This window comes from Canis aureus, chromosome 13 (assembly GCF_053574225.1).
Source record: "Canis aureus isolate CA01 chromosome 13, VMU_Caureus_v.1.0, whole genome shotgun sequence".
Classification (NCBI taxonomy): domain Eukaryota; kingdom Metazoa; phylum Chordata; class Mammalia; order Carnivora; family Canidae; genus Canis; species Canis aureus.
Genome location: NC_135623.1, coordinates 29,597,771 through 29,614,936, shown reverse-complemented (window position 1 = coordinate 29,614,936; position 17,166 = coordinate 29,597,771). Strand labels below are relative to the sequence as shown.

At 35.3% G+C, this 17,166-nt stretch overlaps 1 protein-coding gene and 1 long non-coding RNA gene across 5 annotated transcripts in view; one reads left to right on the top strand and one right to left on the bottom strand.

The window, feature by feature from the left end:
* LOC144282242 (uncharacterized) overlaps positions 1-17,166 on the top strand; it is a 75,867-nt gene that overhangs the window by 21,128 nt on the left and 37,573 nt on the right. The window lies entirely within an intron of this gene.
* The window catches only part of PTPRQ (protein tyrosine phosphatase receptor type Q), a 246,333-nt gene continuing 229,739 nt past the window's right edge, over positions 573-17,166 (bottom strand). For 2 of the 3 annotated variants that reach the window (XM_077845626.1, XM_077845627.1), the window contains 6 exons: positions 15,929-16,063; positions 15,610-15,735; positions 14,589-14,737; positions 10,433-10,568; positions 4,731-4,854; positions 573-4,488 (listed from right to left, as the gene is read on the bottom strand). In XM_077845626.1, coding sequence (XP_077701752.1) covers positions 4,451-4,488; positions 4,731-4,854; positions 10,433-10,568; positions 14,589-14,737; positions 15,610-15,735; positions 15,929-16,063 — 708 coding nt within the window. In that variant the 3' untranslated portion in view covers positions 573-4,450. The remainder of the gene's footprint in view (positions 4,489-4,730; positions 4,855-10,432; positions 10,569-14,588; positions 14,738-15,609; positions 15,736-15,928; positions 16,064-17,166) is intronic. The other variant, XM_077845628.1, reaches the window with a different exon arrangement.

The following is a 17,166-nucleotide window of genomic DNA, read 5'->3' as shown; positions in this document are numbered from 1 at the left end:
AAAATAGATCTCTCAAGAATTTCCTCAAACATTACTCAGCTATTAGAAATGACAAATACCCACCATTTGCTTCAACGTGGATGGAACTGGAGGGTATTATGCTGAGTGAAGTAAGTCAGTCGGAGAAGGACAAACATTATATGTTCTCATTCATTTGGGGAATATAAATAATAGTGAAAGGGAAAATAAGGGAAGGGAGAAGAAATGTGTGGGAAATATCAGAAAGGGAGACAGAACATAAAGACTGCTAACTCTGGGAAACGAACTAGGGGTGGTAGAAGGGGAGGAGGGCGGGGGGTGGGAGTGAATGGGTGACGGGCACTGGGTGTTATTCTGTATGTTAGTAAATTGAACACCAATAAAAAAAAAAAATAATAAAAAAAAAAAAAAAAGAATTTCCTCAAACATGATTATACTTTCTACTCACATAGTTTTATTTTTTCCTTTATAAACCTTATCTCTTTTATTTCTTTTTCTTACATTTTTGTAATGGTTAAGAACGCCAATACAATGTGGAATAGAAGTTGTGGGAGTGAGTTTTTTTTTTTTTTTTTTTTTTTTTTTGCCTTTTTCTTGATCTTGGCTGAAGGCCTTCAATATTTTACTATTAAGAATGCTATTAACTCTAGCTTTATGTAGTTGTCCTTAGGTTTAGGAGGTACTTTCAGCGCTTTGAATACATCATTGCATTTTCTATTGACTTAAATTATTTCTGAGTGGAATTTAGTGTATTTTCTTATCTTTGAACCCCTGAATATCAGGTCTCTATTTTCTTTGTTGTCTTTAAAACTTCTACCTTTATTATCCACTTTCAGTAACTTGATTATGATATGCAGCTCCCATTCTTGCTAAACATAGTCTCAGGCACAGCAATTAAACTTTCATTATATCCATCTATAATATGGGACTCTGCAGATCTTAATGGATTTTGTAAGAATTAATTGGGAATGATGTATATAAAAGTATTCTAAAAAGTTTATAATTTACTAAAATTATTTTCTAATCCAAAAATACTTTCAGTGAAAATTAAAATAGAAACATAGTATTGTTAAGAGGAGAATAATGATTTTTTGTTACCTTGCATTAGGTAACAGGTTTATTTTCAAATGACTGAATTGCAGACACTGATTCAAAATATCTAGTTGGAATGTCCAAATCAAAATTTTCTTGACTTGTTTTTCACATCACATTTTATGTTATTTGTGTACATGACTACCTATTCATCTTAATTCAGAATTCCTTGAGAATGCTCAAATCATTCATGAAATCAATTGTCTTATTTAGCAGAAGTCAATCTAAATGCCATAATTTTCAATAAGTGCATGTGAAACATACACAGTATATGACATATAAATATGGCACGAATATCAAAAAATATAATACAATCTAAAAATGGGATGCTCTATCTTATTGATAAACATTACACACGGACCAGTCTGGGTAAAAGATTAACTTTGCAGAGTTAATTGTACTTTTATGAAACACTTTGATATGTGCAATCTAATCTATTCCTCAGAGCATCTTCATGAGCTGGTAGGTGTGTGACTCCTGCTTCCACATGAAAACTCTGTATGGTTACAAAGTCACTTAACATGAAATATTACTTGTCTTAAAAAGGTGATCTGTTTTGCCAAGATTATGCTTTATCAACTTTTTTTCATATTTTCACCTTTTCATATCATTCAGTTGAGAATTTCAGGTATTTTGTGTTCCAGTTTCCATCAAAAATCTCATGTGAGTTTTTTGAAAGTTGGCCCATGGAAATGGACTTGCCACAATAATGTCGTGGACTTGTAGGATGTATGCTTTGCTGAACTTAAATTTCGTTTTTAAAATTTAGTGTTTGGTACCAGATGCAGAGAGCAAATTGCCATCTTTTTTATGAAGAGGGCAAGGTTTAATTAGCCTTTTTCAAAAGCCTTATTATACATTTCACCTATAAACCGAAAGAAGAAAATTATGCGTTTTAAAGCAGGATGAAAGTAGAGGTGATACTAACAGCTGCTCTCGTCTCTGGCAAACCATTCTGAGAGGCTCCAGTTTCATTTGGTTCAGATGAAACACATGTTGCTCATTTATTGTACATGTGCTTCAACGTATTTTGACAAATCTGATCTAAAAATGTTACAGATGTTCCTCATTATTCTAATCTGCACTTAGCAGCCACCTATAGCTTGTGTCTATATATTGGCTATTTCACAATATCATTAATAGAAAATTTAGCTATCATTAATATGTGGGGTTTAATTCAATTTTAGGTCTAGGTATAGACCTAAAATTGTGATAGACCTGGTGAGCGATACCCATTCAACAGGTGTTCTAATTTTTTTTTTTCTGTGAATGAAGACAAAACTTTTTTTAACAGGTTTCAAATAATTTCAGGTGGACATGAGATTATTCTGCCCATGATGTCTTTTAGAGATTTGCTATCCAATGTATGGCCTGAGATCCAGCAGCAGTATTATAACTTGAGTACTTACTAGACGTGGAGAATCTCAGATCCTACCCTGGACCTACTGAAACAGAGTCTGCATTTTCACACAATCCCCAGGTGATGTGTAGACACAGTAGAGTTTGACCAGCACTGTTTTAGAAGAGGTCTTATATTAAAACTCTGTTTTGTACACATACATGTGCATATACAAACTGAAACTCTACGCTGTACACCTCTGTTTTAAACAGATACTGTAAAGAGTGAGCTGGCCTGTAGATTGAACTGTTTATTTTCTTATAATTCAATTCATTAAAAAGTAACCTCATTAGTACTTCCCAAAGGCTGTCTTCTATGAATACAAAACCCCATATTCACAAGTACTGGCTCATCACACTTTTTCACTGATTTATATATGAAGGAAACTTCTACTCTAACTTAAATCTTTCAGAATTCTCATTTCTTACTGTGTCCTGTAACTTTCTATAGAATAAGCTTGATTGGAACAATAGTGGATTGTATTATTACACTGCTTTGCCATGAAAAACAAGAAGCAGGACTACTTATAAGATTAAAGAATTTAATTTCTTGGGTAATAAATTGATTTTAAAATCTCTTATTACCTATGGTTACTTTGGGACATGATTATATGTAAACACATTATTAATATTGTACTTATATATAATTTACTTCATTATATTATTTAAGGGAATTATCAATTATATCTCAATATGTGATATAAAATAAAATTTATACATACAAGGACCTCTGAAATCATGCTGCAAAGTAAGTCAATGCCTTAAAATTTAATTTTATTGGCCATCACATTTTCTATATGTATATGCCACCAGAAATAAGCATAAGGTATAATTCTTATCATAGAGGAAATAGAATAATTGATACTAGTTCATTATATGATCCTTAATTGAAATCTATGACAAAATAATTTCATATAGTTCAAAACTTACTTAGAACATTGTCACTATCTAACAAAAAGGAGGTTGAAATGTGTTAATAAAAATCTCTAATTTGCTACAAGCTGGCTAATTTCTTTGTTTGTAGTTTCACCAAATATCCTCCTCAATGATCTACCTTCGGAGATGAAAAAAGATCCTTTTATGTAATCTATTCAGAAGTTTCTGTTGGCACCACAGCAGCACATCATCAGTTTACAAGTTTGCCATACATCATACATTTCTGCTGGAGAGACTTTTCAAAACTATTAATATTAGGTTGAATAGACATCTAAAGTACAAATACTCTGATGCATTAGCCATGTATTTAATTATACAACAGAGTGGTCCTGAAAAAGGTACAGATGTAGACAGTACAAATGTACTCCACAGCTTCCTATGAGCAATCGCACTGTTTCGTTTCTTGTTGGTTTTCAAACTAAAGATCACAATGCAACTGAAATAGCCTTTAGTGTCCCCAAAGAGCTACTGTGTGTTGTATAAAGGCTAAGTAATCCGGGCAGTGTCAAGGGGTTACAGTTCAGCTGTTGGAGATCACGAGATGATATCTCAGCACTCATAAAATAGAGGATTCAAAAACACAGGGGTGTACATGGAAGTACAGATCATTATGACAGTCCTGGAAGTTATCCACAAGAAACGTTAACACCACGGAGGCCAAAATAACATGACCGAATCAATATTTACAACTTTTGTTCAAGATTCAATCCAATATGTGGGGAAAATTTACCTGGAAAGATTAATGCTAATATAATGATAATTTTCTATTTGGCTCATTCCAAAGTTACGGAAGACTTCAAAATCTCTGGGATATCTTTTCTTAAACATTTTAAGTGCATAATAATTCTGTATAAAACAAATAGCTATCCTGAATTAGCTATGTCCTAGGACTATTCCTAAAATATCAATCCATTTAGTAAAGGCACAGTAGCAGAAACAGAGAGATTTCTTTACAGTTGCACATTTCAATTCAGAAGAGTGAGGGGGAAACTTTGGCCCTTGGGATTTGAAAATATCTTCCAGTTGTAATCTTTGGTCTGGATATTTACATGGTGGTTTCTTCCCATTCAAGCTCCACATCACCTATAACATAAAGTAACATGTCAAAAGAGAGAACTGAAATTACCAGTTCAAAAGATCTAAATGTTTCATGGCAAAAAATATAGCACAGATCCAGAGGCTATTACTCTAACTTGGAACAGAGAAAAATAATGAAAATTTGTTAGGTGCATTAACCGAGCTTCTGAAACATTTTCAACATGTGGTTGTTATTAAATTAATGCTCCTGGTAAACTAGTGAATTGGTACACGTTGCCTCTGTTTACCTTCCATGGCATCCAAAGAGTCCATCTTCTGAAGTGCTGAATAGTTTACAAAACAGATGGGCTGATTACTTCCTTTACTTGATAAGAGATCCAGAATGCACTGGTATAAAAAGATATACTGTGCCTAGACACCAAAAAAGAGAGTGGTTAAATAAATGGATGGGTGGATTTTTAAAAATTATCTCAAACAATTATTTGTCTTATTATAAGGGGAGCTATACTGTTACAGTGAAAAGTAATGCGGAATCTAATAAATGTTAAATAGCTAAGCTAGAAGCACAGAATTTACCACATACATAAATGATTTTGCGCCATTTCAAACCAGGTTTTTAAAATTCCTATGGCTTCTTGTAGCTTCAAATTTTTTTTTTGATACTTATCATTAAACACCATGCTAATTTGTTCTTGCTTGCTGTGGTTATAAAAAAAAAGTGGCAAATTTGGTTATTTAAATCTGTTTATGAATTTCCTTTTTTCCTGTCATGAGTAGTTTTTCTTATACATAGTTTTCTTGCTAGAATGATTAGAATGGCTGTTGGAATACAGCTGCTAAATTTGCTTTCACTACCTGTGAATGAGCATATCAACACCCCATCAGCATATTTAAAATATGTTTGACAATTTTGTTAATCACCCGACATTTGGCCTGCTTAATGTCAAGTATCTGGTCTTTATTTGTAAGCATAAGGCAGGTGATCACTGAACTATCTAAACACCCATGTCCTGGACAAGGATTCCTAACGTATCATCTGAATGTTTAGGCTAAATTCAGGACCATCTAGGTTCTTTAAGTTTTTTCAATATAATTCAATAACCTATTCACATTTCTGAGTTTGGACTTTCTCAAAGGTACTTAAGGTTTAGTCTTAGACAATTACCCTCCTTTTTACATAGGAGACATGATGTTAGAGGAATATAATCAAATATTTTATACTACATATACTACTTATTATTATATATGTCTGGATATTGACAGTTGATTTAAATAGGATGTCCTCTAAAGGGACCATCTCCCTCTAGAGGAGTCTATGTTCCTACTCATCGCTACTGTATCTCAATACGTTCTGGAACTCCTCTACTGAGACTGTCTTCAGAAACTGTTGGTCGTTATTATGAATATCTATTTCTTCATGAATTAAAAAATGCTTCCACACACATCTCATCAGCAGAATGTCCGTTCTGGGAGGGTAAAACTGTCACATTCACTGCTCTATTCCCACTACCTGTAATAGTGCCTGGCGTGTGGTCGTTACGTAACAAATGTTTGTTGACTCAGTATCATTTAATTCTCACAACTAGCCAACCTTTGCCATTTAAGGAAGGATTTCATTTGGAGAACATTCAGAAGTCATTGGGGATTAAGTTTCGTAAGTGAGTGGATGATCAAGTTACGTGATTCAATTTTGGTAAGAAAGGAAGTTGTCGCTTATAAAGGAATGAAAATCCTGTTGAAATTGCTAGTAAATTACTCCTCAAGGTAATTCCAAAAAAAGTGTTTTCAAATATACATCACACAATGAATAACATTATTGGCAGAGATATATGGACACAATATAATTTCTTTGAAAAGGACAATCATTTGAATTGGTGAGTTTTGGGGGTTTTGTTTGTTTGTTTTTTGTTGTTTTACAAAATCACATTTGAATTTGAAGTCACATTTGATATGTGAAGCTTCTGACTGTCCCCATCTCATTTTCTCCACTGGAAAGAATGATGGGTGTAAACTTTGCCAGCACGGCAGGCTGAGCTCCACAGGGCAGGACTGTATTTTCCAAGATCCCTCTGCCATGGTGTGTTATTGCCCAAGAGGCCGCGGAGAGCTCAGTCCTAGCTCCTGCCTTAGGTAATCATGGTACCTTAAGAATGAAACTTTTCTGATGTTTAGCTTCTTCATCTAGGGGATCATAACACCTATGCTGTGATAGTTAAAGGACTTACTATATGTAATGTGCCTGGCAAAAAAACTAGGCCACCCAAGTATAGTATATTAGGATTTTTATTTTTCCTTTTACCCTAAAACTTCACATAAGTACATTTCTAGGAAAACTGGAGCAGGAAGGGGACTCGTCCAGATTAACCCTGGTTTGAAGTACTGACAGCAGCTCAGGATGGTATCTCACTGAGGACCATTGTCTCAGAAAGTCCGTGGGGCTGCTATGTATTGGTTTTTGGTAGATAGTGAAAGAGCTCAAAGCTCTCTCCTGGGTCTGGGCCATGCCCCTCCGGGGCCTTCTGGTGGGAATATATTGGCTGAGTTCCCACCTCCCCAGCCCTGCTCAGGGCCCTGTAGTGTGGGCTGAGGCAGGATTCTTCATAGAAATTGCAATCACTCCCAAGTGCAACAGAGGAAAATAAGAAACCACTCTTGTGCAAAGACATACTGGTTTGTAAGGGTTGGAGCCAAGGACTGTGGTCGTTTCACTTTTTATCATCAAAGAGGAAAGATGGTAAAGAGCAAAACTTCTGGGGAGTGAAGTCAGGTGAAAGAGAGCTTCTGAGTGCCAGATATCTCAGATATTTACTGCATCCTGGGCACTGACTGCATGTTTGGGGCTTTAGACACTTTCTCTTATTTAATACTGACAGTAAGCTTGGAGATGTATAACATGACTATTTCACAGAAGAGAAATAACTCAAAGAGGCTAATTAAACAAGTCACAGAGCCAGCAACTAATTAAGTAGTTGAGCTGAAATCACAACTCAATTCTCGGACTTCAAAATTCATGCTCTTCCCATCCCCTCACCCGACCTGGTAAGGTTGGTACTTGGTAGTACTTGGGTACTACCCATCCTAGTACCCAACATACTACTCGGGCTGGTTAAACAAGCATAATATACGAACTTTATAGCATATATTGCCTACTAAATTGTGTGAGATTATTAACAGGCATCCTTAGACACACTCTTTACAATGTTCAGTTCCACAAAGTTGTAGAGCAAGGCAAAATATTTTCAACTTTTATTACCTGAAGAGTGACTCTAGTTTCTAGAAAGAAATGAGATCCCAATCTGTCCCACCCTCTATCCTATCCAAAAGAGCCAACCTATCTTGATCAATGTCAAGAATATTGGGCACCTGTGCACAGGAGTAATCTAGGGACATGGGAGGAAAACATTAGCACCCTGTTTATTCCTGTTGTTAACAAAAATAAGAAAGAATTTGGGTTTTAATAATATTTAATAGTTGGATCGATATGGGAACCCTTATCTTGAGAACAAGCTACCTAATTTGTGAGTCTACTTCAAAATGAATGAGAGTTTCCTCCCTCAAAAATTATTAAAGATTTTCAACACAGTGACAGCAAACACTAAAACAAGTGCAGGGTCCTTTTGAGTACGGGGCCCTGTGAGATTGCGCAGGTTGCACACCCAGGAAGTCAACCCTGGTCACAAGTTATATTCCATTTCTGAAGTATTCCAAGGGAAGAGTGATACCTCACTCCTTTGTTCCCCTTCAGCATACAAAGGAATGCACATGAACATTACCCAGTTTTGCCTAACCATCACAAAATTGAAGTGGCTCAAAAAAGATTCCTGAAGGGATGTCTGGGTGGTTCAGTGGTTGAGCGTCTGCCATTGGCTCAGGTCGTGATCCCGAGGTCCTGGGATCGAGTCCTGCAACAGGCTCCCAGTGTGGAGCCTGCTTCTCCCTCTGTCTGGGTCTCTGCCTCTCTCTCTGTCTCTCATGAATAAATAAATAAAGAGACTATGGATTGAAGGTAATATTTATCATGTAAGCCCAAATGAATGACAAGGAAATGGCAGGGCTGACATCCTTTGTGCTTCTAGAATAAACTTATAGCCATTCTATGAGGTAAAAACAGTGTAATGAAATCTGACAAAAAGCTAGATCACTATATTTAGACACTTATAAATAATTTAGAATATATATTTAAAATCACTATTGAAACAGAATTATCTTGTGTCAAGTATCATTATCTTGTTTTTTTAAGATGTATTTATTTATTTACTCATGAGAGACATGGATAAAGAGAGAGAGAGAGGCAGAGACACAGGCAGAGGGAGAAGCAGGCTCCATGCAGGGAGCCTGACATGGGACTCGATCCCGGGACTCCTGGATCACTCCCTGGGCTGAAGGCAGATGCTTAACCACTGAGCCACCCGGGCGTCCCAAGTATCATTATCTTAATGATGATATGAAGGCGTCACAATTAGCAAGATTTCAAAATATTGCTTACTTGATCTTTATCTGTTTTTTGATTTCTCATTTTGTGTATGTTTTATAATTTACATAACTGTTTAATCTACATTTAAAAATAAATATAGATTTATTAGAGTTGAATGTTCAAACATTCTTCCTGAAAGGGACGTGCAGTCCACAAAGTCTAGATGTCTCTGGTCTAGAGCAGCTTTTTTCCTAAGAACATTAATGTTCCCCCTACGTGGCATTATAGGTTCTGGGGTCAAATGAGGTTCGAGGATCTCACAATCATATAAATTTGGGAAACGATGTTCATAAGGGCTCTGCATTTGTAAGTGTCAATGCACAGAGGATTTAAGAAACTCTAAGATCAGTTTAACTTCTTTTCAAACTTATTTTAGCAAAGAACCTATTTTTTTACACTTTAACAACTATGATGCTATATGTGTTTTCCAGTAGGTATTGTGGAAAATATTATTACAGCTGATCTGTATACTTACTGTGAGAAAATTTCCATCTGAAGAGTATAGAAATACCAATCCAAATATACAGATAGAAACATCTTATATATTATAGTTAGACAGACTTGGGCTTGAATTTTGATCCTGAAATATTAATTGTATAATCTTGAAATATCACTTAAATTCTCTGAATGGAACCTCTGCGTTCCTATTTGTAGAGCAAAGCAAACTAGTCTGTTGATGAGTTTTATTGGCACTGCTTTACAAATAGAGGGTTAAATAAGATAATATATCTAAAGGATTATTATAGAATATGGAACTCACTAGACATTCATATAAGGTTTTTAGTCTTGTTACCATTATACTGCGTGATTTTTTAAAAGATTTTTATTTATTTATTCATGAAAGACACAGAGAGAGAGAGAGAAGCAGAGACACAGGCAGAGGGAGAAGCAGGCCCCATGCAGGTAGCCCAATGTGGGTCTCGATCCCAGGATTCCAGAATCACAACCGGGGCCAAAGGCCCGCTTAGCCACCCAGGGATCCCCGTGATTTTTTTAATGAAGAAAAATCTATATATTTTATCAATATTTTTGCCTCTAAACCAAAACAACAAAATAAAAAACTCCCAGGGAATTAGTTGATTAGATGCTATTACAATTGTTATTAGCATTAATATACAATAGGAATAAAAATGGACAAGGGAAATACACAGAACCCCGTAATGGTCAATATTTTAAGCTTTTCCCAAACATAACGCTTAGCATGTTTATAAAAGAATTTGATTCGACTCATTTACGAAGCTTCCCAAATTTGCCAAATACTAAAGACAGATCAATTTTTAAATTCCTCTCTATATGCTTATCAGTATAAACAAGCTAGGAGGAGCAGTCAGGAACAGTGCTGAGGGGTGACTGGGCCCCGTGGCCTGCCCTTCTCAAATCCCTTTATAATGTAGAAAAACAGTGTCTGCTATGCAAATAAAGTTTCATGTCCAAGCCCAACCAGACTGCTGCCACTAAGATCCTCCCTTGGAGAAGTTCCAGAGCTGACGCTGCACACACTTTTAGATATCTTACCAGGTTCTGTACCATGCACATTCTCTCACTTCTCAGTTCAGCTACCAATCCATATATATCCACAAAATCGTGATCATTTATATGTTGTGTTAAGTGGTCCAGAGCAATAAAAACTCCAGTCCTTCCAACTCCAGCACTGCAGGAATGGCAAAACCACATGAACATTGTTCAAATTGACAGCAAGCAATAAAGAAAGAGAACTACTGTAGTAATAAATTCTACACAAGTCCTTTTCTTCTTTAGAGGAAATTTGTTTTGGAGTGTCTTTGGATTTGTACTGTTATCAACAGTGTCTAGAGAGATCAAGATGATTAATTTTAGCACTCTATCAAATGTTTGAGGTTTTTTTTTTTTTTAAACCACTTTTCCTTCTTTTTCATAATATTATAAGGGGTGTAGCTGGAGAAGTATAGAGAATTTTAAAAAATTGTTGAAAATTCTTGGGGCACCTGTGGATCAGCTGGTTAAGTGTCATAACCTTTGACTCAAGGTATGATCCCTGGGGCCTTGCTCCCTGCTCAGCGGGGAGTCCGCTTATCCCTCTCCCTCGGCCCCTTCCCCTTGTTCGTGCTCTCCCTCACTTGCTCTGTCTCAGAAAAAGAAATAAAATCTTTTTAGAAATTTGTTAAGAAACTTTGTATTGAACATATTTTTGGTTACCAATAGAAATGCTAAACATTAAAAATGCCCATTGTTTAGCCCTATAGCATATTCTCTGCATCTTATTGGCAATCTCTCATGTGCTCTTTTCTCTTTCATTTATTAGGGTTTTTTTTTGTTTTGTTTTGTTTTTTGTTTTTTTTTTTTACTTCCTATAGATAATAAACTGAAAAGCTATTTCCTTTTAAGAAATTAGTTTAACACCCAGGGACAAGTACGTGCTCCATAGAAACTGAATTGTTAAACTTGGTAAGAGTTATTCAGAAATTCCCATCAGAAAGACAAGACTCTTGGTACTTGAATGGTTAACATAAGAAGAAAATAGAAAAAGAACAACAAAAGACATTTGGAAGGTCACCTAGTCTTATAAATGTCACTTTGAACAACACTGAAGTGCCGGTTTTGTAAGTAAGAAATTGTCGAATCTTAGCAATATCCCATGATTCAACCATACAAGAAATAATGAGCATTACAACATAATTTGATGATGGTAACACATATACACATATACCGAACAGTGTTATCTGTCATTATATCATTCAATATATCTTGAGTGTCAGACTCTGTCCTAGGCATCTGGGGTACAGCTTTGAACAATACTACAAAGTCCCTGCACTTATGGAGCTGACCCTGTAGAGGACAGAGAAGGGCAGGACACAAATAAGCAAACATGCATAGAATGTGCCCGGTGGTAATAAATTCTATGAAGAAAGATAAATCAGGTTAAGGAGAAGGTGTCTCTGATTATGTAATATTTGGAAAGAAACTTGCATAAGGAGGCACACAGTGTGGGTGTCTGGGAGAGGAGCACCGCAGCCAGAGGGAGTGGGGGGAGAACAGATTTTAGTGGAGCAGGTTTTGTGGGTTTGAAGAAGAGCAAGGAGCCCAGGGTGGGGAGAGTGCAGTGGGGAAGTGAGAGGGGCGAGTGAGGCATCAGAGCATCTGCTGCAGGGCTGCAGGTGGACCATGAAAGGAAGAGCAGAGTGGAGGAAGACTCTGGGGTTTTGGCAGGAGACAGAATGGATTTGCCATTTACCAGGATGGGGGATGAGAAGGAGGAGTGAAATTTGGAGATTGAATCCAGTGTTCTGTTTTAGGCACATCAAATTTTAAGAGTTTTACGGTCATTCAGGTCGTCACATTGAACTGGAAGTGAAATGTATGCCTAAGTTGAGGTGAGAAGTTGGAGTTAGAGATAAAAATTTAGTACACGGTTTTAAATGATACTAAAAGACAATTATTAATATGAGCATACTTTTTTCCTGATCTCTTTTATCCATTTTAATCACAAAGAAGGAGACTCTAACTCTTTTTTATTCTTGATTAAAGTATAATTGATACACAATGTGACATTAGTTTCAGGTGTACAATGTAGTGATTTGACAAGTCTATACAAGATGCTATATTTACTACACTTTACTATCTGCTCTCTACTCTTTTTGAGGCCACAAGGGTAATGTTAGGTACTTTCTAACAGATGTTAGTGGCAGTGCAGTGTATGTGCAAGACACAGAGAAGCTGAAGGCAGCTACTGTCTATTAAAGGTTTTAATCATCAATGATCCAGCTTAAAAGCAATCATTGACTTTAAAAACAAACTGTTACTCTATTTGCACTATATACTATTCTGTTGAAAATGTTACATATGGGGAGCGGAAATGGAATTGGGAGGGTAAAAATAACGCTTTTACTTTTTGTTCTATATACTTTTTAAATCTAGGCATTATTTAGATATTTTATAATGAGCAAGCATTTATGTATTACCCTTGTAATTTAAAAAAAAATTCACAATACTCCTGGGAAATATATAATAATTTAAATTCCATAGTGATTTTTTCCTCTAAATAAAAGTAAAAAATCTGGATGGATTAATATCTTCTTACATCTTTAACCACATTAATTTTAGTAGATACCTATTAGAAAATTTATCAATTATTAGAATTATTGAAATTAATGATTTATTAATTATTAATGTGACCAAGATACAGTTACTTAAATTTTTTATTGCAGTAAAGAATACATAAGATTTACCATTTTAAGCATTTTTAAGGACACAACTCAGTTGGTGTTAAGCACACTCTTAATATTGTGCAATTGTCACCATCATCCATTTCCAGAACTTTTTCATTATCCCAAACAGACATTCTCATTAAACAACTAATTAAATAATGTACCCATTAAATAATAATTGTCCTTCTCGCTCTCCCTGGAGTCACTGGAAACTATAATTCTACTTTCTGTCTCTATGAATTCATCTATTCTAGATATCTCATGTAAGTGAAATCATAAAACAGTATATTATTTAAAAATTTTTTTAATTTATTTGATAGAAGGAGCATGAGCACAAGCAGGGGGAGCAGCAGAGGGAGAGGGAGAAGCAGGCCCTCAGAAGAGCCAGGGGCCGGATGTCGGGCTCAATACCAGGACCCTGAGATCATGACCTGAGACAAAAGCAGATGCTTAAATGGCTGAGCCACTCAGGTGCACAAAAATAGTGTATCATAACCTACTTTTTCTCTAATTTATAAACCAATGGTTGAAGAGACAAGTTGAGACTTACTTAGATTTATTATGTTAGAAAACAATCAAATCAATCTGTCCAGAAAAATTCTGAATTCTAAACAACCTTGAGTTTTATTCTTAGAGTATTAAATACCAATGAAAATAAAGCAGAGAAAAACTTCAATTTATAGTTATATTCCCTTAACCATGCTCAAAGAGCTAGTCAAAGGAAGACATGTAAGTAACTAAAGTTTGTAAAAAATTATTGTCATACTTGGGTTGGTCACTTAATTTGGTCTTTATTTTAAATTTCATTTTCTTTTATTCTTTACAACTCAAATATAAAAATCTGCTTTTATGAAAAGATTTTTAATTATGGTTGTAGACTAATAGCAATTGATATAATAAAGGATCAGATGCTTATTTGTAAAAATCTTTAAATCCAACACACAGACACATACATACATCAATGAGGGGCTACAATTAAACAAAAAAATTAAAGACTTTCCTTTGAGAGGCATAATCCAGTCAAGGGGAGGTGGAAGGGGAGGGAGGAATGAGGGGGGACCCTTATGGTGGGGGTGAATGGGTGACGGGCACTGAGGGGGGTACTTGACGGGATGAGCACTGGGTGTTATTCTGTATGTTGGCAAATTGAACTCCAATAAAAAATAAATTTATTATTAAAAAAAAAAGAGTTTGGGAAAAGCCCCTTACCAGTAAGATTGCTCACTTTTCTTTCTTTTTTTTTTTTTTATTGCTTGCTTTTAGATACCTTCCCTATTCATTTTATTTTTGCCATCTAACCTTTAATAAAGCTATAGTTTGGTACATTTTAACCAGTAAAACATCTGAAAGCTGGAAATTAGAATGAAGCAACATTAACATTCCGCCAGAAAATAATCAACGGTATCATGATAATAAAAAGGCTTTTACATTGGCTTTTAAAATCATTTTTAGTATTTCATTTAAGGTTCTGAAAATCTCTTCCTTACCTGCAGTGAACAATCATAGGTGTGGTGTCATGGGCTCTGCTTGCTCGAACCAGTTTTACAAAGTGAACCAGAGGGGCACTGTTTTCAGGGACCCCATGCTCAGGCCAAGCAGTAAAGTTACACTGTCGAACAGTCATGCAATCTCCATGCTACGTAATGTGACAGATTAAAGAAGCATGATATTGTTATTAAAGTACCACAGTGAAGGTTTACGGTAGCTGATGTCCTACATTTTGAAGGTGATCTTTTAAAAACGACTATTTACCAAACAGAAGAAACTCTGTCTTTCATGATTTTCTGCAAGACAGATCTTCTACTATTGCTACTATACAGCAAATTACCTTTTGGAATGACTGGAAATAATAAAAAAAACTTGCAAACAGATGATAATATAGAATGTTTATATTCAAACATAGAGCAATATTTGGTAGCACAGTATAGTAGATTTTAAAATAATTTTGATCCAAAATTAAATAAGCACATTAACCTATTATTCAGAACACAGGTATTGAGTGTCTGATAATGCCAGAAAGCAAAAAAGATCCTTGTATTATTTTCTGCGTGTGTAGGCTTTGATACAAACTGATAAAGTGGAATCTCATACTGCATCTTCTGTACTCGTTCTGGGTTAAGTAGAAAATCAAATTATGTAGATGAAGAAAGAGATGACTGATTAGGGAAATTCCTGTTTCAAGTTAAATATTACAGTTTTTTCATCAAAGAAAAACCTAATGATCTAGTTGTTTTCTTCTTTTTTCCCCTTGTCTACCTAAGAATTTGATGCTAAGTGATTAATATAAACTTTAACCACGAGATTTGGAATTAAACACAGTGACATAGATGTTGCAGTCAGCTACCAACAGAAACTTCTATTTAGAAAATAATAGGAAAGTACTGTTCAATATAGAGGTGTTGTTGCAAGGGACAATTCTAGAAATTAATCTACTTTTAGATATTTAGAGCATTCATATTTACTACTATGTTCCCCCCTTGTCGCTTTTTTTTTTTTTTTTTTTTTTACCCTTTCAATTTTCAGATCCCTGATGGTCCAATCTATTTGAACATCTTCCATTAGCTTTGTAATCACTATATCTCCAAAGACGGTAACTGGCTTGTTGTCCTCTGGCCAATACTGATGGCATCTGATCTGTATTCAGGGAAAATCACCAGTCGTAAGAACTACTGTTACGTTGATATATATATCAGTTATGGCTACAAAATTAAAACTGCCTTATAGATGTCCAAGTTATTGATGACTCACAGTATTGGCTGAAATTGTCACACATATATTAAAGCAATTGCAAAATAACATCTTGTGAAAAGATTTTCAAATAACTTACCCGTCCTTTTTCAAAACACTGTGTTAGCATTACTAATGTTTTCGCTCTGGTTTCCCATACCATTCTCCAAAAATCCCCAACTGTTCCTGGTAATGGACCTTGAGTGGCAATAAATTCATTTGGACATAAGTATCCCTAAGGGATATAATTACAACATTAAATCAACATCTATATATGCAGTATTTTTCTTTTTAGTTTTTGAGCAATACATAACAATATACTAGTTGTAAAATATATAATAGAATGTGGAATTCACTCACAATCCCACTATCCAGAATGAAGTACCATTTATATTTTGGTTGATTTCTTTGCAGTATTAAAATATGTACATTCCTTCACTGAAATAATATTTATGAGTTCCTACTGTGTGCCAAGCTGTCCTAGGAAATGGGGATTCATCACTGACAAAAGACTCGAAAATTCCAATTCTCATTTATTTTATATTCCAGTGGGGGAGGTAGCTATTAAATCCATTAATAAGTCTGTGAAATAAGCAAATTACATAGAACTTTTAAAAGTGGTAAGTGCTATGAGAGAGGGTTTTCAGAAAATAGGATGTTCAGAAAAGACTCACCGGTGATCTGATCTCTTAGGAAAGACCTGAAGAAGCAAAGGAGTAAGCTCTGCAGGATTTGGGGGACAGTGTTCCAGATAGAAAGTCAAGTGTAACAACATTAAAGGAAAAGTGTGTCTAGAATTTTCTATGAACACCACGTGGCTACAGTGGAGTAAATGAGGGGGGACAGTTCTAGAAGATGACATAAGAAAGAAGAAAGGAGGAAGGATAAGGGTGCATTAGGTCCTGGCAGGTAATTACAAGACTTTTGTTTTTACCAAAGCTGTTGAAAGGTTTTGAGCAAAGAGAGTGTATGGTTTAACAGCTTTGCTCTGGTTTCTCTAAGAAGACCAGCCTATCAGGGTTAAAAGGTGAAAGGAGGGAAATAGCTAGAAGGTTACTGCAATGATCTAACCAAGGTGATAGTTGGGGGATGGTGAGGAGTGGTAGAACCTGGATGTATGTTAAGGACAGAGTCAAGAGAATTTACTGATGGATTGGATATTGGGTATAAGAGAATTAGAAGAATCAATAAAAACTTCAAAAGAAGATGGGGAAAACTTTGGGATATACAGATTTGAAGGGAAAATTAGGAATCCATTATGCACATATTAAACTTGAAATCCTTGTTAAATATTCAAGTGGGAATATCATAAGTCAATTGGGTATATAAGTTTGGAAT